The sequence below is a fragment of the Hirundo rustica genome, chromosome 7 (genome assembly GCF_015227805.2).
Source record: "Hirundo rustica isolate bHirRus1 chromosome 7, bHirRus1.pri.v3, whole genome shotgun sequence".
NCBI classification, from domain to species: domain Eukaryota; kingdom Metazoa; phylum Chordata; class Aves; order Passeriformes; family Hirundinidae; genus Hirundo; species Hirundo rustica.
The window spans coordinates 4,132,190-4,157,494 of NC_053456.1; the positions used below are offsets into that span (position 1 = coordinate 4,132,190).

Here is a 25,305-nt window from a genome sequence, read left to right on the forward strand (position 1 = left end):
TACTTGGCTGACCGGTTGTCACCACCCCTGTTTACACCCCACCTTAAAAGCTCATGCACAGCTGCTCTCGGGGCTCTTCTGGGCAGCAGGTTCGAGAGCGCTGAGCTCTGTGCTCCCTCTCCCTTAATAAATCTACGTTACACCCTGCTCAGGAGAGTCATCTCTTCATTCGGCTGCCGTGGTTGCGCGTTCCATCTGCTGCCTGTCGCTGGCGTGGGGAAACAAGGCCCCACAGGGAGGAGGCGGCTTGTCCAGCCTGCCACCCCGACCTAGCCACGTTGCTGCAGTGCAAGGGGCTGAGCTAGCCTGCGGCTGCGCTGGTCAGCGCGAAGGATAGCACTGCAACAGAAAGATGTTCAGAAGCCTCGCCTTTCACTAAAAGCAATGCTTGCAAGCATAACCCAGCTCCACTGAGAAATTCACAGATTTCGCTTGGACTGAAAAAGATCTGAATTTAATTCTTGAGGCAGACTGCAAGGACAAAGTCAGAGCCTGAATCCCATGGGATAAAATCCATGGAGCCGAGTGAGGGTGGAGATGGAGCCCTGAGCAACCTGCTCTGGTGGGTGGCATCCCTGCACGTGGCAGGGGGTGGGAATGTGATGATCTTGAAGTCCTTTCCAGCCTAAACCACTCCATGGTTCTGTGCTGTGATGGAGGCACTTCACCAGAGGCCAGAAATCCAAGCCTGCAGGGATAACAGCCGAGGAGGAGGGAGCATCCCTTCTCCAAGAGCCCTGGGTACCCTCACGTCCTGCTGCCAATACAAACGAGGTTTGGCCAGCACAGACATCGTGCCCTGTGACATTCCCACCTCTTCTTACTTGCAGCACAGCTGGAGGGAAATAAGAGCTTTAAACTCTCAAGCCATTTAAAAAAAATCCCATCTGCTGATTTTATTGATAAATAATGGTCCTGGAGATCAAATAACAATCATCAAATAACAGTACGAGAGAGTTTAAAATTTCACAAGAGGAACTGAAGCCCTGGCAGTTGCAGAGATTATTACTGAAGTGCCATAGAAATTTAAGAGGATGAAGTGCAAATGTATGAGTGCACGTGGAACAAATGTGGGATTAATCCGAACATTACTTAGAATAAAAGCAATTTGAGGTGTATACATCCATGCCAGCATCTTCATTACAAATAAACCTGTTAGTAGCTCCAGTCACTTTTACTGCACCTCAGAGATCAAATTTGTTATCAATTTCCAGGAGTTTACGGTGCTGATGATAAAGTAGCGGTGGCCCACAAACCCAAAGATTAATTTGCTCGAAACTCTGATGCACGGGCTATTGTCTCTTATTTTATAGCAGACAAATTATGTTTGAACTAGTAATCGGGAGTGCTAAGAACAAACATTTCCATCTCTGTCTGGGGAGATATAAGTGTTAATGTTGTGAGTTTATATTGATTTGGTTTCATAAAGTAAAACAGCAACAAGAATTAATAAAACATTTACAGCTTTAGTTGATTTAGGCCAGTAGTTTGCTCAATGTCTTTAAAAAGACTAATAAATCATTGCACCCATTCATTCTTTTCCTCATGCAACACTTCTTATTTGAACAAAAGGAATAAAACTACGATCTGTAAAATATGCTGAGCTCAAAAGCTTCTGACAGATTTTTTTATTGTAATGTTACTTGGACAAGATGAGCTAATAAATATTCAAATCATACTACTTATATTCTTTGGAAAAATATGATTAATAATACAAATATGGTGAAATATTAATTTCTTACATGGTCAGAGGGAAAGGCTCTTTCTTCTAGAAGGATTTTATAGCGTCTCGGGGTAGGCTTAAAGAAAGACAGCTGTTAAGGAAAAAAAAAAAGAAAGAAATATTGAAATTTATCTAAGCAGAGATGAGAAAGATGCTCCCAGCATATAATTTAATAAAGACTGCTTTCCTTTCATGCAGACTACAGAGCATCCTCCAGAAATTAGAAACATTTCTTTGTCCATATAACATTTATCAAAGTAGGAAAGCGTTATAATACTGTATTTCACATATCCATAACAAAGGCCACCAAAGCCCAGCAGTGTAAACCTGCACTTCCAGGAATCAATGGCAAAGCTTTGACTGCAGGCAGGGAAGCTGGGATTTCACCCAGCTCCATCCAGCAATCAAAAGCAGCGGCTGAAGTATAGCAGGCAGTGAATAAAAATTAGATTTGCATCCCCGCCCTAAAACTTTAGGTGTGGAATCATCCCTTACTCCAAAACAAGGCTGACCAAGACCTGATCTCAGCACCTACATGTGGGTGGTCTTTTATTCTCAGTTCCTGGCCAGCTGGACTGGCCACCGTGCCAGGAGGACTAGGAAGACTTACAAACCCTCCTGCTCAAGTTAGTGTGGGTTACACGACCCTCTGCACGGTCTGGGTACTCAAGAAATTCACACCTAATTCAGGGCAGAGTAGCCACCTGAATTCACCCACCCTTCCCTGCTCCAGGCTAATTGAATTAAAAAGGTCAGAGACAGAGGAGCAGATCCAAGTGATAAACCTTGTCCTGAGAACCACACAAAGCGAAGCGTCACATCTACTTTGGCTCAGTTGAACCAAATCTTTGGAAACACTGGAGAAACAGATACAGGCTTTACGCAGCCTCAACAGGGGCACCTGAGCGTAAATAAGACACATTTGTGGTCGCCACAGCATGCAAAACAAAATGCTTTATGACATTTTAGGCACATATAAAATAGCATAATTCTAAGGGTCATCTCTTGTATGCAGCTGCTTTTTAAGCTTGACTGACAGTACAGCTTTGTCTTGCTCACAGTTGAGCTCCTGTTTCCTTAACTTTGAAATGTGGTGTGGAATTGAAATTTGAGAAGTTACTTGTAAATGTTTCTCAAGTAAAAGATTTCCTGTGGCAATTGACATACAGCCCATGTGAGAACAGCTCAAACTTCCCCTACAGAGTCCTCAAAAATATTTCTCTGTCCGGCTTTCCTGCTTAGTATTGAGTCAGGCCAGGTCTTGCACTTACATTATTCAAGATGGAACTCCCGAGGCTTAAAAACTGAATCTGTCACCCAGCGCTGTCTCTGTGAGGTCCTCAGAAAACACTTTGCTTACACACACACAAAGCCAGGAGAAAAAGTACTTGTCAACACAAGATCAAATGCACATCATAAAGACATACCATCAAAAGGTGCAAGTTAACAGTCAGACCATTCATTAAGGCTATTTCTTGTCTTTTGGCCCCTGAAATACCAAAAAGATAAAAAGTTTGGAAAATGGTTAGAGTTTTTCTTTAAAATTTCAGAGAAATATAGAACAGTGGTGAGCAAGCAAAAGTATGAATTCAGCCAATATCTCTCCAAAGCCTGGAGAGGAAACAAGCATTTGAGGCATCATCAGAGTGAGATAAAAGGGTTTCTTGTCTGACTCTCTACCCTGCACTGTAAGGAAAATATTTAGTTCTTCAAGTCAGACACAAAAAACAAAAACAAAAACAAAAAAAAACAAAAACAACAAAAAAAATTTCCATTTCCCAGCAAATCACCAGTGGATTTGTTATCTTGAATACCTCAGACAAGTGAGGTCACAAAGACTCTATGTAAAGCAAGACCTGAAGACTTATTTTTGTCAGAAGTTCATGTGTAACACAAGTGAGAAAACACATTAAGATGATCATCTGTTGTAAGTGGTTACTGTAATGTCAAGATAAATCTCATCCCTAATTAGAACATGAAATAAGCAAAATTGAACTATTGGATATCACAGCCCATTATTAATGTAGCAGCCCCACAAGAAGCCATACCCACATTGCTCCAAGGAGGAGGATAATAACAGATGCCTTTGGACTACAGATAAGCATAGACAGAGCTGATTAGTAACAACTAATTGTTGTTAGCAAGTATTTAGTAACAAATTCTCCAGCATTTGTCAAGCCATGGCAAAAGGTTTTAGGCAGGACTGGGAATTCTGTATTGGGCAGGGTGGGACCAAGATATGGAGAAAATCAGTTCCTGTTTCCTTCTGGTATGCTTGGTGTCTCTTGTTGAAAAGCAGAAATTCAGCCTTAAGACAAATCAGTATCTTGAATCATCTTCTCAAGGTGGGAGATGTGCTCATACACCTTGTCCTGATCCTCACCCAGATGCAGATTCACCAATGGAAAGAGGTTGTAGAGAGGAAGAGATGAAGAGAAGTGACAAGTGCCACTTTTGGATCGATAAAGAGGAAGGAAAAGATGATTTGAGGATATAAAAGGGTAAGGGGAGCCACAAGAAAAGGAAAGTTGGATACTGAGTTTCTCCTGTCCCTGCCCTGGGGACACCTGACACACTGCCACTGTCTATATCCTAAAGAGTTTATTTTCACAGAGTGAGTGCTTTGTCAGCATAGATATAACCATGATATATAAGATATAACCATGGGTTCAACCCAATACAGGCAAATATAGCCAGAGCATGGGAATCTCTAAGTATAATTCATTCATACATTCCTCCCAAGCAGGCCTCAGCTTCTGCCAGTGCAGAAAAAGCTGAGGAGAATTCTCATTGAGGTGTTCAAGGACAATTCCACGTGTTGATGAAATCTCCAGGTTTTGGACAGAAGGGTTTGGGAAACAGGTGTCAGTGACTGGGAATGATCAGTCCAGGGGATGAGCCACAACAAAAATGAGATGTCATGAATAAGCTCCCTCCTCCTTCCGACATCAGGAACTTCATCAAGTTTGTGGAAAGGAATTTCTGCAGGACTAGATCTTCATAGGGAAAAATAAGCTTTTTTCTTCACTTAAACTCCTCTCCTTTGCTTTCTTTTCTTCCCTCTGATATCATTGCATCTGCAGGCTCCATGCTGCAGGAGGAGGTCGCCTTGGGGTTCTTCTCTTGCAGACCCACAAGAGAGCTAGAGAGAGCGATTGCAGCTCAAAACAGTATTATTTGCAGTCTTAATATTTCTATGGAACTCTTGAGGCTGGAAAAGGGGACAGGATCAAGAAATGGTATTGTTCTTATTTGTCCCTCTGCTCCTTCTGAGAAATCTGTGGCTTTCACAGCAAATTCTGCACGAGCAATCCTCTGCCTGCTGTACCGATGCCGTATAAAACAAATGGTTAACCTGTGGATCACTTTTAGCTGCATGCTAGCATCCCAAATTAAATATGACACTACATTTGTCATGTAAGTCTTGGTCTTCCGTAAATTATATATTTATTAAAAGCCTTCCATTATTGAATTTCATGCCCACAAAACAAACCTCATCCATGTCATTGGAAAACTGTTATCCTTTATAACCTGCACCGCATTTCGGAAAACAACCTTTCCATGATCCAATTAACCTATTACAATATTCAAAGACCCGGCACACGGGAGACAAAATGATGTTTGCCTTCCTTATTTCCTAACTTTATACCATATCTCCAGGACAGGCTAAAACCTGTATGTTCTGCGTGATAAATCTCCTCTTTAATAAAAGGAAGCAGCATTTACGAAGTACAACTTCAGAGACAATTATGATTGCGTTAGGCAGACACTGCCATCCTTCTCCTCTCTTGACTGCTGGGGAAGTCTGATCCTCGGCGGAGCAAGTAAAAAAAGATGTCGTAAAATGATTGGAAAAGGGCTAAGGGCCCCAATTTCGAAAACATTTTGGTTATTTCAAATAATCCTTATCACTCAAAGTCACTCCAAATCTGCTCAGCGTTCAGTCTTCCTTCAACAGAGACCTGCCCGAGCATGTCGTACAGCAGCAGCCACACAGTTAATCTTGTTCCATCAGAAGGTGATCCTGCCAAGGTTGTAATGTTTTAATAAAGTCTGGTAGGAGAAGCAGAGATTGCCTTCACTGCGTTCTGCCACTTGGTGTGAGAGCAGAAAAAAGTCTTTGGCCTCCACTGACCTTGACTCTTCATTTCACGATGTATTTACTACTGTAACTTTCATTGAACAAGAAAATGTGACTGCGTTTAATAAGCAAGGTGCTCGTGCACTATAAACCATTAAGCAGACAAAGGTGTTTTACAGTCTTTGGTCCATTCCTGAATAAATCTCACCAGAGTTTTACTTGCTACCACAACTTAAGGTGAGAAATGACAATTCCTCTTCCTCCATAAAATGTTCAATACTGAATAAAAAACACAGTAAAATTCTGTTATTGTTCTGACATTAAAGTCAATAAGAAAGTAAATTCAGAATTCATTCACCTACGTACTCATACATAATCAATATTATTTTTTGTTGGAAAATGGTACTTAAACATAAATTGTGAGGGTTGCAACTTTAAGATCCCTTCCAACCCAAACCATTTCATTAATCTGTGGAATACCACAGAAAAGGATAATAAAAGAGTATTTAACATAGTTTTTTCCCCCTTCCATTTATCCTTTTAGCCTCTTCACTATTGCCTACAATATTAAAAATTGGAATTTATTATGATACATCCATTATTTGGGGAATATTAATTCATTTGCATTCTAAGAGTCACTCACCTGTGTTCTGAAAAAAAGCAATGAGGGTATTCTCTAAACAGAACCCTGCACATAAATTTGAGGGCCAGATGTGAGCCTAGACCACATTTTACAATTTAATCAAAAAAAGCCCCAAAAATTCTGGAAAACAGAATCCAAACCATGACTTTTATCCTTGAGGAAACAACAGGAAACACTTCCCAGGAAATAATTTTAAAAACAAAAAAATTAGGTTAGTGTTAGGGTGACTTCAGTCATAATTTTTATTGAAAATTTTAGAGTATTAGTTGACCACGAAGAAAGTTATAATAAGTTCATTGGGGTTAAGCCATGCTGATATAAAAGCACCGGTGTCACATGGAGCTTGGCAAATAAAAGGAAAGTAAGGAGATGGAAGAGCAAATAGATGAAATTCAAGCGAAGCACTAATTTCCATCTCTTTACACCTACAATGCATCATGTAGTTAAATTAATATTAAAATAGAAACTTAGTTGGCAGCCTCTACAAGACAGATGGTTGAGGGTAAAAGGGTCCCAGCCTGACTCTCTGCTTTCTGCAGTGACTCTTAACCTGCAGCTGAGGCCAGAGGGTCCCTGGCAGTGGCAGTGGCAGGAGGTCAGGGCTCAGCCTGCCACGGGGATCTACGTTCTGCAAACAAAGCAAACCCTCACAGAAGGGGATGCAGAGAAAGATGATAACTCAGAAGCTTCCAGAGGTTCTTTGGAAATCTTGGCTCTCTCTCTCCTGGTTAAGGGAAGAACACCAGTGGGCTTACCTTGATTACTAATTTGGGTGCCTGGGAATATGACAGAAGAGAAACTCTTGACTGCCTGCTTAGTTAAAGTCAAGGTTTCCAATCAAAAATTCCAAGTCACTTTTCCCCACCTGTCCACAGCTTCCTAGTTGTACTGTACTAGAACAAGAATATCCACAGACCAAGAGTGAGATGGGTGATACTGGAGAAACCCTTAAATCAGCCATGCTGAGCATTTCAACACCCTCCCCCCTTCTATATTTCCATATTTTTATGTCCTATGTTGCTTAACGTATGAGCATGCTGAGCTTGTCCTTGAATGTAATGAAAGCAAGAGAAGTAACTTCTCAACCTCCAGAGCAACACCAGGTACAACAATAGCAATTTACAAAATCAGAACCCCCAGTCTGCAATTTGGGATTTTTATTTCATTCTGCAGATGGGATTTTTCTACACAGCCCCATGATACTCAGTGTAGCCACACTCATATTTATATTATCTCAGTGTTTACATCATGGATAGACCAACTACAACAGTAATTTATTGCATTTGTTCTGCTCCAGTAATAACACCCACTATTTTAGCTATTTGGAAACTTCATAAGGAATTCAGAGAGGGATTTTATTTATAAGTTTATAAATAAACTTGTCATGAAACATTCTTTAATGTCTTTGCTCCCAATTGTTCCAGCACCATTTGCTTTTCTTGAAGGAGAAAAACCATAATTTTCTCATTGAACGCTTGTCTGCTGTTGGAGGAGAAATTACGATACAATATCTGGAATACAGTAGGTCAACATAAGGATAATATTTTTCCTTAGTGATGGCACAAATGAATGCCTGATAATTCAGTTCTGACAGTCAGTATTGAAAATTGCCTTCATCACCGACATTGAAATATGGGTGAGATCTCCCCAAAATCTACTAACCTAGCCTTGACAACAGCTGGGAGGGTTGGGGAGAAAAAGACCCTGCCAAGATAATTTCCCTTCCCCCTTCAGAGACAACTCTGAAGGAAATCTCAGTGAAAGATTATTTCAGCAATTACACGGAGTAAGAAGTGATAGGGAAATTTGCATTCCCATTCAGCCGGCTGCTTTCATGGCAAATTCACCAGGAGGAGTCTCCAGGGCTCCTCAGTCTCTGGAATAACCAGAAGCACTTCCTGCCAAAGTCCTGCAGCACTGCAGGCTCCTTGAGGGGGACAGCAGGGTAATGGGAACTCATCAATACCAAGTCCTGCCCCAATTATCTGCTCCATTGGCATAAGCAGCTCTCAAATATGAGTCTGGATTTAGTGGCAGGGAAAAGAGGAAAAGCAGAAAATGTCTAGACAGAAATAATTTATCAAAGGGGAAAGTTCATCATTTTTACTTCTGGAAGAGCGACTGAGATTCTGTAATACCAAGTGCCCTTTAAAAGTGCTTCACGTGTTAGTCCAAGTGGTTTATGACGCTCCAAGAAACCCTCTGCTGCAATTAGCTACATGAGATGCATATGGTCATACATTATCACACACACTCATCCCCTAAATCACTCCCAGCCTTAAAATAAAATGTTAGTCCACACGCGAGAAAACCTACTTTGAATTATAAGAATAAAAGGAACTAAATTCTGCCTACAGAGTTCCGGGTTTTTGAGTCATAAGTGAAACCAAATTTGGTTTTATTTCTGGAGAAAGAAAGACGAATTTTCCCCTGCGTGTCACACCTACCAACCAGCTCAGCCATCGGGTCCAGGATGCACTCGTCTGCCAAAGCCCATGGGCGCTGGCCATTGAAATGGCCATGGACACCTCTGAAAAGAAATAGGAAAATGATCAAAATGTGTGGTATTCTATCTGGAACAGTTCTAAGAATCATGTCTTATTTGCAGACTCCACATTTGGTGGATGCATGAGGAGGATGAGCCTTGCCTAAGCTGAGCACAACACTCTTCTCATACCATTAAACCTCAGAGCAAAGGCAATTTATTGGTTTATGACGGGATTTCAGTTGCTCAAAAATTATTTATTTTGTCTCGTGGAATTCCTCTAGAAAGAAATTCCACAGAATTAAAGAGGATGGCTTTTTCACAAAACCCCTGGAAGTGGCTGCATGTGTTCTGGAAGACTCTGGGGACAGGGAAGCTGGCACAGGGCATCCCAGTGTGGGATGGCAGCTGCCAACGCAGGCTCACATCACTGCACAGACAGCAGAGCTCACCCCACAGACTTCCCCAACCTGCATTTCTGGCTGAGCATTAGATGGTGCAGAGGATGATAGACTTAAATACTGCCTTGCTCCCAGACAGGAATATTTCTTGTCAGAAACAATTTCCATCCTCCTGCATCTCCCGTCTGAGCTCACCCTTCTGCATAAACCAGAGGGTACTTCATGCAGGGGCAGGTGCTTCCCTGCATCAACAGAGCTGCTTGCTAATTTTTTATTGCTTCTCTTCTCTCTGAAAAATTGTTCTAGATCTCAGTGTGCATGAAGATTTTTTGGGTTGACAAAGGCTATTTTAAAACTTTATATTGCCAACTGTTCCTGTCTGCAGGGGGTCGATCATATGGTCACCTTAAACCCCAGTGTGCTGCTACTCTGAAGTGACAGATATATAAATTCAGTTCTGGATTGAGTGCTCTGAACCAAATTTTCCCTCAATTATGATGGAGAAGAAAACTTCTAAGGTAGCTACGTGCATGCCTAGTTTCTTAAACATGCAGGGTGTAGAGTACAGATTTAAATGCAAATGGAAGCAGACTGAGAAAAGTAATAATGGTGCTAATCCAGGGAAACATTGCTCTGGGCTCCCATCTCACACTGGATGATTTTCATATTTGTTGAGCACCACGGGGTACTTGTGGAGTTGGAAACACCAGGCTGCATGAGGCTGAGTATAAAGCTGTTTCAAAATAAGGACAAAGTCAGTAGGAATCCAGGGAGAGCAAAAGACACCCTAAAAGCTTTGATGTGAGAAAAAAGGGAAAAAATAAAGTAGTAAACCTTTTAAAGAAGAACTGGCCCACAACGTTCGCTCAAAATCACAGGAGGACAGCTGGCAGATTAAGACATGAGAATGGAGGGTGCATGAGACATTACCACATCCTCAAGGCTATTCAAAAGATTGGTTTTCCCTCTCCACCTCATACTTTCCCTTCTCAGGCAGAGTTTTATCCTGTCTCCCAAAAAAATTACCTGGGAGTTTTACTGTCAGACTCTTTTTGATTGACCCGGGTCTAATTCACACTTCTTAGGGATATTTCCAAAAAAGAACTACAGTCCTAAAGAATAGGTGAGCTGCTGCTTTTAAAAACCAGGGTTGCATTAACCACTTCAAGCCTCTCATTCTTACAAAACCCCATTTAATTTTGGGCTGGATTAGGTCAACAGCTGAAGGAGTGCACCTGAACCTCTCTCACAGGTAAAGCAACATCACTGTGCTCAATAAATCCAATCCCACAGAGACAAGGAGGACCCTGTTCCTCAGTTTGGATAAGGTCCTGGCAGAGCAGGAAGCAGCAGGAAATCTGACTGCTTTCCTCCATTTTAGAATTGCTCTCTGATGAGCCCTCGACAGCAGAGAGCAGACAGTGTGAAATAACCCTCATTTACAAGTGCATTCCATTGATGAGGAATAAAGGCAGAAGGTGTGGAGGGGAGAAAATGCTGTGAGGGGCAGGATTAGAGCTAAAATTTCCTCCCTTCTATCAGCCCACAATGCAGCTGCACTCCCTGAAGACAGGGGTATATGTTTCACAAACAGCAAGACATTTATTGGTAATTTCCCGTCTTATTCTTAACTGTAATATAGCGATCAAGGGACTTTAGGATAATACAGACAGTTAAAATAAAACCCCCAAAGATTTTCAGTGGCTCCCAGCCTGAGAGAATCTGTATTTCTGAAAGAGGATAGCAAACATAATAAGATGGGAAAAATAAGTCCTAACTACCTATGGGATTCTCTTTCATTAGATTTCCCTGATTTTATAGCCATTACTGTCATCCTAATGGGAATTTACTAATGAAAGTTCTCTCTACCAGCACACAGGACTATCAAAATTTCGGAATAAATTTCTGAGTTCTCATGACAACAGTTGTGAGATTTTGGTCATGAGAATGTTTTATTTTGAGAGGAAAACACGGACTTTTAACCATATTGAAATAAGGGAGAGGCAGCATTTATTATTATTCATATTATTATTATTATGGCACAGCTTACAGCTTGCCTCCCTCTTGATGGCCAATATAAATGCCAAGAGACAAAAATTATTGCCTCTAAAATGGTAGTTAAAAGCATATTCTTGGACCCCTTTTTTTTTTTTTTTTTTTTATTTTAACCACATGAAACTCTGTAGACTTTGCTGATGGCACAATACATCCTATTACTCTTAGGCTGTAAAATTCTATGCTGTGCCTCAGAGAATTTATATCTGTGTATATTATGCCACCCCTCTCCCAGCTCTGGTAGGCACTGGGGGTAATAATCTTTAAGGACACAAGTGCAGTGCTCCTGGCATTCCCCTCGTACATGGAGAGCCTTTTTCCGCCCCCCCACCACCACTGCACCCTAGGTCTCAAAAGAGGTTTAAACTGAGGTATCCAAATTAATGAATACAAAACTTCACCCATCAAATCGCAGAGCATCAGACAAACGGATATTTCTTCAACTTCTGTGAGAGTTTCTCGTTGTGCAAATTAATTTTTAGCTGGTTACCATTTTATTTTCAATTTGGCAGGCAATCACAATGCCACGTTTTATTCACTGAGGTCTGGTTGATTTAAAGCTTGCTAGGGGAGCTAGAAACACATTTTCTGAGACGATCCCAGGGTTTCAAAGGCGGTGAGAAAAGGAATTTAAATTAATTGCCATCTTCAGGAATCTTCTGCGCTCATCCAAATCTTGTTCAAGTGCAAATTTCCTTCTTGCTCCTTTGCCAAAAATGATGCAAGGTGTTTAATGAGCCAGTGCAGACTCTTAAGTTGGGCCATGGTTTCAAGCAAAGAAACAGGCAAAAAAAAAAAAAAAAAAAAAAAAAAAAAACGAGACAGAGAGAGAGGAAAAAAACCTAAAGAACCCAGGGCATTAAAATAGGCATTTGTAGCTCTACCAGAGAATTTGCTGAAAGAGCACTTGAGAAGAGTCCTGAGAATGGCAGGAGAGGTGAGGCTGTCAGAAGAGTCCTGAGAATGGCAGGAGAGGTGAGGCTGTCAGACAGGGCTCAGCACAGCTGCACTCCTGTTTGCAGGATTCTCGTACCTTGCAGGATTAGTTCAGCACACAGAACAAAAGATACCTTCCGACTTGCTGAAAATAATGTTTGCTACTGCAGATTTACATTATAAAGCCTTCCTCAAACTAGGAGTTTGTTAATCTATTATATCCATGTCAGCCCCTTCCAAGGCTGCTTCAATCCTTAGAAGTGTGTGTGTATATATATATATATATATATATATATATATATATACACACACACACACATACATATATATGTTTTATTTCTTGCCTCAATTTATTAATTCCATGTTTATATTTACTGTGCCAACATACTTTTCACATAAGCGGTTCCTTCCCTCCCCTACATTGATGCATCCACAGAGGGCAATAATTTTTCCTTTCAGTCTTAATTTTGCTCAGCAGCTCCAGTCCTCAGGACTTGCGTGCAGCAGGTTCCCCACTCCCCAGTTGCCCTGCCAGCCCTTCACATGAGCACAACTGGCTGCAGCAGGCTCCCTTCTGTTTTAATTGTTCCACTTTAATGAGTTATTCATACGACAGAGACACTGCCTGCTGCAGCGAGTATGCTCACACACAGTAATGATTCTATAAAATATTTTAATTACTTAACTGGTTCTGGTAGGGTGAAAGGGAAAACAAGGTGCTGCAAAGCACCCTTTGGTCTTCCTCCAACCAAGAAGTCCCCTGAAGTTTGGACTTTTAAAACATTGGGTTATTGGCTGGTCTAGGCTAAACATGAGGGAACAACTCCTCGTCCCTTTTCGCCCTTCATTCAATAGATCTTGGGTTTAGCCGAAATCATAACTGAAAGGTGAAGCCTCAAAGGCTGCTTTTAAATCCATCCTAAGAATGCCAGTGGTTTGGATTAGTAATCTTGCTAGATTATCATAAGAAACAGAGGAATGAGGGACATGGAGAGGAAGAGAACAAAACCAGAGGAAGTATGTGGGAAGCAGGTGTAGGATGAGAGCTGTAACCCACCAGTCAGAGTGGAGGTGGGGAAAAGGAGCTAAGCACTAGGAGGAAACAAGAAGAAATAGGCTTTTCCATGCTTTTCCCTCCCAGCTGTTTGCTTAATGAGTTGCCATCACTACTTGGAGCTTCCCTGCCCTTGACCAGCACTGGATAATCTTCCTTTTCACTCTTGCCTTTAACTTCAAGGAGTGAAAGCCATTTAAATAGACTCACAGCTCTTTCAGATGGGTCCCAAGACACAACAAACAGAAAACACAATAAACCAATTTATAAGAAAGCCAGAATCCATACCATTGCTGACTTGATGGATGTACCTAATTTGCATGCCATTTCTTAGATTCTTGCTACTTATTTATCTAAGCCAGAGCCACTACATCCCACACTGCTGACACAACGGCCATTGAACAGCCTTCAGCTGGGAACAGCTACTGCTTTAGACCCGGCTTTGTTAAGCTCTCCTTGGTGACTGGAATAAAAACACTCATTTCTGTACCTTCAGCCACCTATTCCTTCGCATTCCATTCACCACCTTTTCTAAGCATCCACTGTTCTCCTCAAAATCAGCTCGATGGTACCCTGGCTGGCTCAGTTGCTTTAGGTCCAGGATCTTATTCTGTTTCTTTGTTGATCTTAGTTTGAGGGGTTTTGTCTTGGTTTTAAATTGTTTTTAAACATTCTGATTTATTCTGGGTAAGGCTTTTGAGGCCAAGCTGTGTTTTTGGCAAACGGCCGTTCTAGTTTTGCTCCCTCTCTCGCGGTGGCTTGAAATCAATGTTCAGCCATATTTCCCCCCTAGGCGCAGTTCCTGAAGGCACTTTTGATCTGAAGGAACACACTGCCTACCTTTTTCTTTCAGGATTTTACAGTCACTGAGGAAAAAGCTCATCCTTCACTGCAGCAAAGACAAACACAAGAATAGAAGTGAGGCAGTGAGAAGATACAGTGGAGGAGCTGAAACAGGTTTGCAGTCCCTGTGCATCACTCTGAGAATGTTATCTGACTTCTGCCTTTTGAAGAGCTCAGCTGTTTCCCTGACAAAGTGGGATAACAGCTCAGAAATGGACGGGGTTGCAATTTTTTCAAATGACTGGAGCAACTGCGTTGCTGTGCTGGCTGAACAACCAGAAGGAACGAGCCCTTCCCAAAGTTCCACTCATTCCCACTCATTCTCAGCCTTCTCACCTATAAGAATATGGATGAAAAATAGGAATCAATAAACCGTATTGATGAGCTCCCAGTGTTCATACATATACAAGTGGAAGAGCAGCTACAGATTTCTCACATTTGCATTGAGAAGCCTCCATCTCAACCCTCCCTGCTGAAACAAGGCTGCCCACTTAGCAGAATTCATTTTTCCTCTTCTGCCTCTCCATATTTCCTCTGCTCTCTCACCATGAAATCACATCTGTTCCACTCATATCCTGCACCCTATAAAAGAGTTCATCTCTAGCCCAGCTCACTCACTCATCTGGATGTTATTTTCCTTTCCCACCTTCAGTTCCCTGTTTTCTACTCATCGTTTTCCTTACTCATCCCTGCTCCAGATGCTCAGGCAGGTGCTGGAGATCTGAAAGCACAGACTCTTAATGGAAACAGAACATAATATTAAATAAACCTAAATAAAGAGAAAAACAGCTTTTTCTTTCCCCTATGTATATTTAAAAGTTCCCCATTTGTTATGATAACAGTGTCCCTTTCCTGCAATGTGTCCTTCTTTTATCCTCTCTTTTACGTCAGGTTGATTCAGCAAAGCTAGTTGCAATTCACACTCAGCTCCTTGCTGAGATGACACTGAGAAGACAGGAATGCTTCTTTCTAAATAAAATTAACTTGTCAGGCAGAGACCTGGTTTAAGAGGAGCCAAAATCCTGCCGGCATGGGCAGCAGCACCACCTGCATTCAGTGCTGTTTCAAGAGGAACTGCTTGTCTGCAGGGTGAATCACGAGCAGTTAAAAACATTAATTACAAAATCACAGGGCCTGGAACCCCACCACATTCACCAGCAACCAAATAGGTTTGTGTGCCTTGTAGGAACACTGTTTATTTTGTTTTTAGACCATTGTTTTTAAACACTGCTGGGTGGGGAGGGTTTAACTGCACGGGTCCTCCAGGTGAGCCAAGCAGAGCACGGGCTATCACAGCTGAAAGGGTCTGTTTGCCTGTTTTACTGCTCCTGCCTTTAAAGGAGACATAAACAGCACCAGGGAAACACTGGAGGTGTTTTACTCCTGGGCTGCAGTACTTCTAACACACTATTCCGCACTGTTCAGGCAGTTCCAAGGAAGATCCCAAAATAAAACACTCCTCTGAAGCACAGGTCAGCATCTGGCATGCCCTGCAGGGTACTCACGTTCGAGCCCACTTGTCCAGTTCTTCATCCAAGAAAGTTTTAACTTTTCTTGGCTGGAGCCCGAGAGAATTCCCGATGAAGTACACGCAGCTCTCCTCCCCGTCCACCAGGGTCAGGTCAGCTGTGGAGGGAAAACAGAGGAACAAAATGCACAGGAGGGTCAGTAGGTGTGGGACTGAGCACAGCAGGGCCAGCACAAGCACAGGAGGATCAGAAGGTGTAGGACTGGGCACAGCAGGGTCAGAGGTGTGGGACTGAGCACAGGAGGATCTGTAGGTGTAGGACTGGGCACAGGAGGGTCAGAGGTGTGGGACTGAGCACAGGATGGCCAGCACAAGCACAGGAGGATCAGTAGATGTAGGACTGGGCACAGCAGGGTCAGAGGTGTGGGACTGAGCACAGCAGGGCCAGCACAAGCACAGGAGGATCAGTAGATGTAGGACTGGGCACAGCAGGGTCAGAGGTGTGGGACTGAGCACAGGAGGGTCAGCACAAGCACAGGAGGATCAGTAGATGTAGGACTGAGCACAGCAGGGTCAGAGGTGTGGGATTGAGCACAGCAGGGTCAGCACAAGCACAGGAGGATCAGTAGATGTAGGACTGGGCACAGCAGGGTCAGAGGTGTGGGACTGAGCACAGAAGGGTCAGTAGGTGTGGGACTGAGCACAGGAGGATCAGTAGGTGTGGGACTGAGCACAGGAGGATCAGTAGGCATGGGACTGAGCACAGGAGGGCCAGCACAAGCACAGGAGGATCAGTAGGTGTAGGACTGGGCACAGCAGGGTCAGTAGGTGTGGGACTGAGCACAGGAGGGCCAGCACAAGCACAGGAGGATCAGTAGGTGTAGGACTGGGCACAGCAGGGTCAGTAGGTGTAGGACTGAGCACAGGAGGGTCAGCAGTGTGCACGCCCCCCCAAACACACGCACCACGCCCAGCGCTCTGTCCATGCCCCATCCCCTGGGACATCACGGTCCCCACATGAGAACAGAGGTGTCACATCCTGACCTCTCTCCAAGAACATCACTCAGGTAACCTTGCAAAGGATCCAAGGAGGAGAGCAGGCAATTTGCAAGCAATTATTCACCTTTTTTCTCCTGCAGTTTTTGGAGCTGGTGTGAGTTCAGGCACCACTAAATCCCCATCTCTCAAGGGCTGTGTGAGAAGCAGCCACAGGCACTGATTTTATCAGGTGAGTAAACAGGGAGCGTTTTCCCAACCAGGCTGTCCACTTTTCTTCCACCACCAATGTATGCCTACTCTGAGTCATTATGGTACTGAAATCATGCATTTCATAAAAGTTAGGAGTGGGTAAATTTGTGTCTTTCACGTAACTTGTCCCTGCAAGATTAAATCTCTCTTTAGAAAAATGTAATTGTTGAGGAGAATATTTTAAGGCAGTCTCAAAAGCTCTTGTCTTGTCAGCAAACACTGTGGGCTGCACTTCATGTCGTTGTCTGAGGAGGAGGAGGAAATCTATGTTGACAAATCCTTTCAATGATTAGGAGAAAAGCAAGGCGGTAGAAATTTATAAATAATAGCCGTAGTGAGGTTCTGAACAATCTAATTACCCCGTGTCATCATCTATCAATCTAAACACAGCCTTCTTCTGTTATTTCTCATGTTAGAGATTCTCGGAGGGACAAGCGATGGTGACCTTCTAGAAGTGGTTGTTTGCATTGGTCTATGCTTATACTTACAATCCCCCTAAAAGCTAATATCACATCAAATTTTGGTAAATATAATTGATACCCTTCAGAATAAAGGTCAAATGAATGACCATGTTAAGATACAGGCTAAAAATGAACCACAAGATTGCAATTCAGTCTGTGAAAATTTTGTAAGGCCTGTAGAAAAACAGCCTGGAAATGGTTTCATACTTCTTTTTGCACTAACAGTTAGCAATTTCTTTGAACTTCCCCAGAAACACATTTTTTCAGGAGTATAGACCACTTGGGTAATTTCTTAATTAAAGTTTTAGAGGCTTTTAAAAAGCATAAGTCAGAGAGCAATCTCAGCCTAATCTGCTTTGCAGATACTATGCCTGTTTTTCATCTCCATTGTAATATGAATGAAAACAGAGAGGCATAAATATCATCCATGCCCCCAAATTGATTCTATTAACAGTTCTTTTCTTACCAAGAAACACAATAACACTGTCCCACTGGGATTAGGGAGAAGGATCCTTGCTCAAGAATTTGGAGCTCGATCTCACTGATACTCACTCACCAAACTAAAAGCAAGCCAGCTTTTCTTACACCAGTCCTTTCTAAATAAAAATACTGTTGATCACTCTTGGAAAGATAGGGCATTTTCTTCTTTCCAAGTGTATTTTAACATGTTTATACCTGTCTCTTCAGACATTCTTTTCTTGCTGCCTTATCAACTCTAAATCTGCATGAACTTTATTTTCCTTTCGATGAAAAGCTCTTCCCTCTCTCTGACATCACGAAAAAACTCATTTTGGACCATTGTTGCTTGTGGTTTTCACCATCTTTGTAATTTCTCCTGATCAGCACCTCTCATGCTCCAACAGCTCCACATTCACTGTGATATTCTTAATACTTTCTTTCCCTAAGCCTAGCACTTGTCTTTCCCCAAATTAAATTTATTTCTCATGGTATTAGCCCTTTTAATTTCTGGAGGAGCTGTGGTTGATTTGAAATATGTATTGAAATATTCTAACAGGAAATAAACACAATTGAGGAAATAAAGGCAAAGAAAAAAGAAATGATTATGGAAATGTGTTCTTGGAGTAGTCTGGATCAAAAAGTACATTTACATTAAGATTAATTAAATATATTATATATTCACACACCTACTCAGATCCCTGCAAATTGGTCAAATCTAATCACACATATTATTTTGCATGTTAATAATACCCATTCATCTACATTAAAGATGCATTTCTATACCTTCTAAACCTAAAAGGAAAAGCAAGTGTACTGTCAGAAATATTCAGTCCAAACAAAAGGGAAAAATGTAATGGGTTTATTAACCAGAAAGAAAGGACTAAATCTGCTTATACTTATCTGAGATCTGTCCTTAGCTGAAGGATAAAAGATCTCCTCTGTCACATCTGCTGTGCCCCCCACACCAGCTCTCCAAAAAGGCAGATTTTTGATTAACCACTACCTTTAACCATTTCTTCTGGGAAATACAGCTCAGCGCTTTCACTCCGGGGCATCTTTTTATTCCCAAGAAACTCAAATGATGCCCTACTCCTTTACAAGGTGACAAAGCACAGGCCATAGCCTGAATCAGAGGGGTGATTTGGTGCCCAGCTGCAATGCAGGCATTCCTGCCTTCTCCCTGGGGTGCACGAAGGGAACGTTAAAGAGACTTTGTTGTCGGCTCGGAGAAGAGCAACAGGATCCAAATATTTCCCTAAATCTTCTGCTGTCGTCTTTTCCTCATTTGCTCACCTGAGCCTCGTCCCTCAGGCTTGCACACAAAACCTCCGAGATTTGCAGGGAGTTAGGCTGCTACTGGTTTCCTCTTGATTGATACAGCAAATAAGCAGCCCTGACAGTTTATAACTTGATAACTAAATTAAACTATTATAATGACTTCCTAAATATTTCCCTGTACGTCATCCTGCTGTTGTCTCCTATGGATGTCCTCATCTGCTTCTTGTAAGGTTTCATTTCAAAGCCTCATTGTAATGTTTTATGTAAATACATAAAGAATATTTGATGGCTAATATCTGCAATGACATTTATCTTCGGGAACGCGTTATCTGGCACCCGCTCCTGGGCGCAGATAAATGTCATGGCAGATCTGTCTCTATGGTATAGTCACACAATGTAAATATATATATGTATTTACACGCCTGCTGCTCCTCAGCAGGGAAGCTGTTCCTGATGGCAGCTGAAGCAAAGAAAAGAAGGACAGGAAAAAGAAGGGAGGGGAAAACCCCTCAATTTAGGAACACCAGAATGATGGGTTCTGTGCACTTTTCAAATGGTACTTTGTACATTGTTTATCTTCACTAAAACGTATCCATCCAATATTTAGTCTCTGGACTAAATATTGTTGGAACTACAGGGGGAAAACCCCACAGCAGCAGTCTTTGGGTCTAAATATTGTGGTGATTGAAAAACACCAAACAATAACGGATCTTGGAAAGAAAGAAAACAAAACTGTCACACGAGTGTCAAAACCTCTACCCGCTTCTCAGCAGATTCTTTAATCTGAAGCTGCTACAACACTCCACTGAAGAGTGACCTTTGACATTCTGCTGTCAAAGATCCAGCTACTCCTGCTTGGGCTGGATTCCAGCAGCACCATGGGAGCTGTGATCCAGCATTTTTCCACCTCTAGTGGCACATCTTGCAGCACCATGGTGGTAGCTGAAGGAGCTTTGATTACAGAATAGTCAAAAATCCAAACAAACAGAGCAGGTTTAGGAAACTCTCTTAAGCGACCAGGGTTAAAAAGAAAGAAAAAAAAAATTACAGAGGCATGGAGGAAGCACATAGTTTAAATATTTGCAAAGTGTCCAGTCATGTCCAGTCCTACTCTGAAAAATATTTAAATGTGGGGAAAGATAAGTCAATCCCACCAGAACATAAAGAACTGAGATTTAACATCCCTGTGTCCCAAGGGCAGGAGCAGACTGCATTCCCAACACTCATGATTGCTCAGCAGGAAGATGTTGAAGAGAGAAACAGTTTCAAAAGATGTCCAGGAATTCAAATTATTGACATCATTTTCTATCATAGTTCCTTCCCGGACACACTTTGGTGAATGCACCTGTAATTTCTCATTTACCATCAGTACTGTTCCTTTCAGGAAAAAAAAAAAAAAAAAAAAAAAAACCTGCAGAAAATTCTGTCTGCATTTATTGGAAAATAAAAAATAGTAATAAAAAAAATTGCAAGGAAGTTCTATCGTATTTTTTCCTTTCATTTTCAATAGGTGTATTTTGCCAAGGCAGGAAAGGAGGAGAGTGGCTCTGCCTGTACGTGTTCACCATCCAAGGAAATCACACGTCATTTCTCCAGTGACCAGAGCCTGCACAGCTTTTGCTCTCCACATGACTGAGACAAAAATAAACCCAGACAGGACTTGGGAAGCAGGAGGAGAGACCAGGACCTTGCTGCCTCCATAGGCGGCTGCTCCCATCGGGTTTCCCTGCATGAATTTGGTTAAACATGGTGGCTATTGCCAAAAAAAGTTGGAGTCGGGTTTTAGTTTTGGTGGCCTGGGAGTGCTAACCTGAAGCAAATGCTTCCCTCTCAGCCTGTCACCACCCTTGGCACCCCTTCTGTCTCCTCACCAAGCCCTCCCCATGCCCAGACATGCCACAGGCTCCTCAGAACAACCTGTGGAACAGGAAAGAAGGAGAAAAATGTCCAGAGCAATTTTACATAGCTTCACTGAAGTCAGGTGCTATCTATTTTTAGGCAATTCATGAGGAAAGTGGAAAATATATTCAAATAAAAAGGTTTCATGATGAATTATTTGCTCAGATCAATTTTTTGTACTGAGGCACGGTCTTCCATTTGGTCTTGGCGAGAGAATAGCTCAACCACCAGCAGTAAGGCATAAATGTTCACATAATATATACACTGCCTCTTTCATTAACTAAAATAATTGTAACGAGACTGATGATACCAAACTGAATCACACCAAGGAGGTGACTGCTCTGAACTACCCAGGCGACGCTGCTGTTTCAAGCCATTAGACAGAAAAGCTCCTGCCTATAATTTTCAATCAGTCACTACATTGTTCAAAGCTGCTGACTGACAGCATAAGCACCACCTAAGTACTGTATCCTCACATTTGATTCAGGATGGCAATGAGAACATGAAGCTTTTGGCGCTAGAATAAGCTGATGGATTGATTTAGCAACAGCAGGGACGTTCTGTGCTCAGATACGACTACAATTGCTCAATTATCTCATAAGTGACGATGATTTCCAAAGACTCGTGATAAACACACGCAGAAGAAGTGAAGCTCAGCCCTTTCCCCTCCCTCTCCCTCACAGCAATTATAACTCTCACTTGGAGGCAGATCCTTGACTTTGGGAATACAGAAACATTCCCGAAGATGCTTCAACTCATCCTTTTCATCCAAGTGGAAAGCAAGTTTTTTGTCCGTGGGACTGCATCCGAGCTGCAGGGCTGTTTGTTCCAAAATGCTTGCTGGGAGCACGGGAGAAGATGGGTCCATTTTCAGGTCATTCAATTTCACCTGAAAATCAGAAATGCCAGTTTAACTTCTGCAGCTTGCATAGTCACGAGTGGTTGATAAGCAGCCACAAAAGCTGCATCGTTCAAAACCCAAAGTTGCTTGATTTAAAGCTTTTAAAAAGTGAAGAGTTGGAACAGAATGTTAAACCTGATCAAATATTTCCAAGGCAACATATTGCTGTAACCCCCAAAGGCCTTTTTTCTTTCCCTTCTATAGACACAAAGCTCTTCCCTTTTTAAGCTTTATCAGCCTCTTCTAAGTTCTCCCACCAGACTGACAGCAGCTCCCAGTGCTGGAGTGTCACTCACAGTCTGGAGACGTCAAAGCCAGAGGCAGCACTATTGTTTCTGCAGTCTGAGCTCCTAAGAATAGCAGGTGCACAGATACACTGAAGTTGTTCCCAGGCTGTGCAATGTTCAGCCCCTTTCAGCACATTTTTGCCTCAAAAATTGGAGGGGGTGTTTGTGCACGGCCTTGCTCGTGTGCAAGGGCAGAGCAGGCAGGATGCAGGTGCCAGAGCTTTCAAGATCAGGGCCTTGAATTAATATTTCCTCTCAGCTACACCAAATATCCTGCTGGTTTAGATCTGTTTCTCCTGGGAAAGGAGAGAAGCCCAAGCAAAATCAGAAATATGACTGACCATGAATTCTAAGAGAAAGCCCAAAACTAACTGCAAAATTTACAAGCTTGTTGATCTTGATATGAAAGCAGTCCTGTAACAGCAATGCTCACAGACATCTCTGTGTTCCAGACAGCACTCGTGCACTTGGTTTTGCAATTGGCAAAGAAGGTTTGCAGTGTATTCTCTGCACCTTAGGGCAGGGCTTCCCTGCTGTGTTTTGTGGCAGCAGGCAGCCAAGAGGCTCAGTGAGGTGCTTGGTGGCTGCCCCAGTTTAGGGAAATGTGCAGCTAATACCACACAACCTTCTCCTCCTTTTTAACATCCCCAAGAGTCTTGGTGCAAAGGAACACTCGAGGGGATAGGCTGGAACAGCATAGATTAGCGCATATCAAGGAACACAGAGCCACTAGAGAATATCGCTTTTTCTCTCTGTTTGATAAAGAGAACTCTTTAAGCACATATCTTCCATAAGCTCTCATTTCAACGAGTCAAAATATCCTACATATAGCTATCAGCAACAAGCTGTGGATAGAACAACAGATGACTTTTGAGAAGAGCTTTGTCAACACATATGGGAAGGACAACGGTTGGTATTTAAATATAAACCCTCAAACAGCACAGCCTCCTTAGTGCCAATTAACCCAAACTTGTTCATACCCTGGCCAAATGGCCAGCCTGATGTTGCTTACCTTCTTTAATCTGCTATCATTTGGTTTATGATGAGATCATAATCTTTTTCCTCTCCAGACCTGATATCATACGCAGTAATAATTTTTCCCCTCCCAACAACATGCAGAGTTTAAAAAAAAAAAAAAAAAAAAAAAAAAAAAAAAAAAAAAAAAAAAAAAAAAAAATTGCAAAGTTCTTTAAAACAACAGTTTTCATTTAGCTAATGCTCACCCTCCCCTGGGAGTTATTGGAGACATCCTATTTTTATGCTGTCTCCACACAGGTTGTTCACACCTCCTCATTGTTGCCAAATTTATCATTCCCACTCATTCACCCTAATCATCCTTTAGGTGGTAAAAAGGAAAAAAAAAAAAAAAAAAAAAACCACGGCAAAAAAGTTTGGAGAAAAAAAAAAAAAAAAAAGAAAGAAGATATTTCAGCTTCTTGTTTTTCAAGGTCTTTATGAGGCAGAGGGCTGCACCCAGACTGGGAGCTGGGTGTGATGCTCAAGTGGCCAAGTGACTGGGGTCATACCCAAACTCCCAAAGAGCTGCCGCCTCACTGAAAGCCCTGAGGAAGGTGTGAGCAGGCTCCCTGTGCCCCAGGGAGCTGCTCCTCAGTTCCTGCACAGCTGGGCAGCAGATCCAAGGCCTCTGTTCCCTGCTGGGGTGTCAGTCACAGATCAGGTCGGAAAAGCATCGACCTTCTGCACCGGATTTGGCAGACACCGGGGAGGATGGCTTAGGGATCTTTATTTCCTCCAGACAACAAGAAAAGCAAGTTATGGCCACAGACACCGTGGCCATCACTAATACAGTCACCTCATTATAATCTACACATAAAATGACTTAAATTTCACTTCTCCAAATTACAGAATCAACCAGTAAATGAGATCTTATTTCCAAGCAATTCTTGGAGCAGCATTTGGAAAGCAGAGCTAGATTTTGTTTCCAAGGCTTGTTTATTTGATTTACAGCTCTGGCATGGATGTCCTGATCCCATTATCAAAGCACGTCCAGCACATACATAATAAAGATAGAGCCCTCTATTTTTAATAACGAGTACTTAATGCGAATTATGTTAAAAAATCCTTTAATGAGGCGTTGAAAACCATGTCTCCCTGACTGTCTCCTTCTAGGTAAAAGAGCTGCCAGTGCAGTATTTTCTGTAAAATCTCCTTCCCATTAAAGTTAATCCCTGGATTTTTTTATTTTACTCCCTGGTGGCTACCTCCTGGAGGTAAGGAGCCTTTTCAGCTCTCTAGACAGATGAATCATGAGAGTTAACAATATTTGTCCAGTGATGCTCAGCCTCCGTGGTCCCTAGGAAGGGGACCATGGAGATTCAGTATTGCCATCACCTCTGTCCTCTTCTAAAAACAACCTAAAGTGGGTTTGAGAGCCTCCAGCGTTCATCTCTCGGGACCACTGAGGTAATTACCCTGAAATTTGTGATCAGGAGGTGGATGAAAAGGGTGCTTGAAGGACTATTTGGTACTATAACCACATCCTTCTCGTCCAGCCTGTGGGTTCCCAGCTCTGCACCGCATGAACACAGCACAGTTCCCTATCATTTATCTCACCAGTCACCATTTTTCAGTGAGGATATCCAGTTATTACAGTGGATTAATGGCCATCATCTCCCAGGTCATCACTGACCCTCCTGGCAAGCACAGATGGGGTTTGTTTCCATTTGAGGCCTGACCCAAACCTCGCCGAAGTCAAGAGGTGTCTCTATTACAGACAGAAATTCCTGGATCAGGCTTTTGGATCCCTGTCACTGCTGCATCTGATCAATGACTTACATTTATTGTGATTCTTATTGGTATTAGATTTTGACAGCAAATATAATATTAAATACAAAGATCTTAGAAGTTAAAAAAAGATTAAGTGCTCAGGGGTATCTGATTTAATACAAACATTATGAAATAAGATAAAACTACTAAAATGAAATCAATCAAAATCCTGTTGGGGTATGAAATCCCAGAGATCCAATTCTGAGACCAGCATAAGAAAGCACTTTTGTCCTTTGAGTGGGAATTAAGCTTCGTACAGAGGAATCCCAGAATTGCTTGGGGTTGGTTTTTCCAGC

The 25,305-nt window shown here is 42.3% G+C and overlaps 1 protein-coding gene across 1 annotated transcript in view; it reads right to left on the bottom strand.

The window, feature by feature from the left end:
- Positions 1 to 21,917, bottom strand: part of KYNU (kynureninase) — a 54,800-nt gene extending 32,883 nt beyond the window's left edge. Inside the window, exons 1-5 of the mRNA XM_040069868.2 lie at positions 21,734 to 21,917; positions 15,727 to 15,847; positions 8,895 to 8,977; positions 3,151 to 3,212; positions 1,743 to 1,814 (exon numbers count right to left, since the gene is read on the bottom strand). Of these exons, the coding sequence (XP_039925802.1) occupies positions 1,743 to 1,814; positions 3,151 to 3,212; positions 8,895 to 8,977; positions 15,727 to 15,847; positions 21,734 to 21,902 (507 nt within the window). The 5' untranslated portion in view covers positions 21,903 to 21,917. The remainder of the gene's footprint in view (positions 1 to 1,742; positions 1,815 to 3,150; positions 3,213 to 8,894; positions 8,978 to 15,726; positions 15,848 to 21,733) is intronic.
- Between the last annotated feature and the right edge of the window lie 3,388 nt (positions 21,918 to 25,305).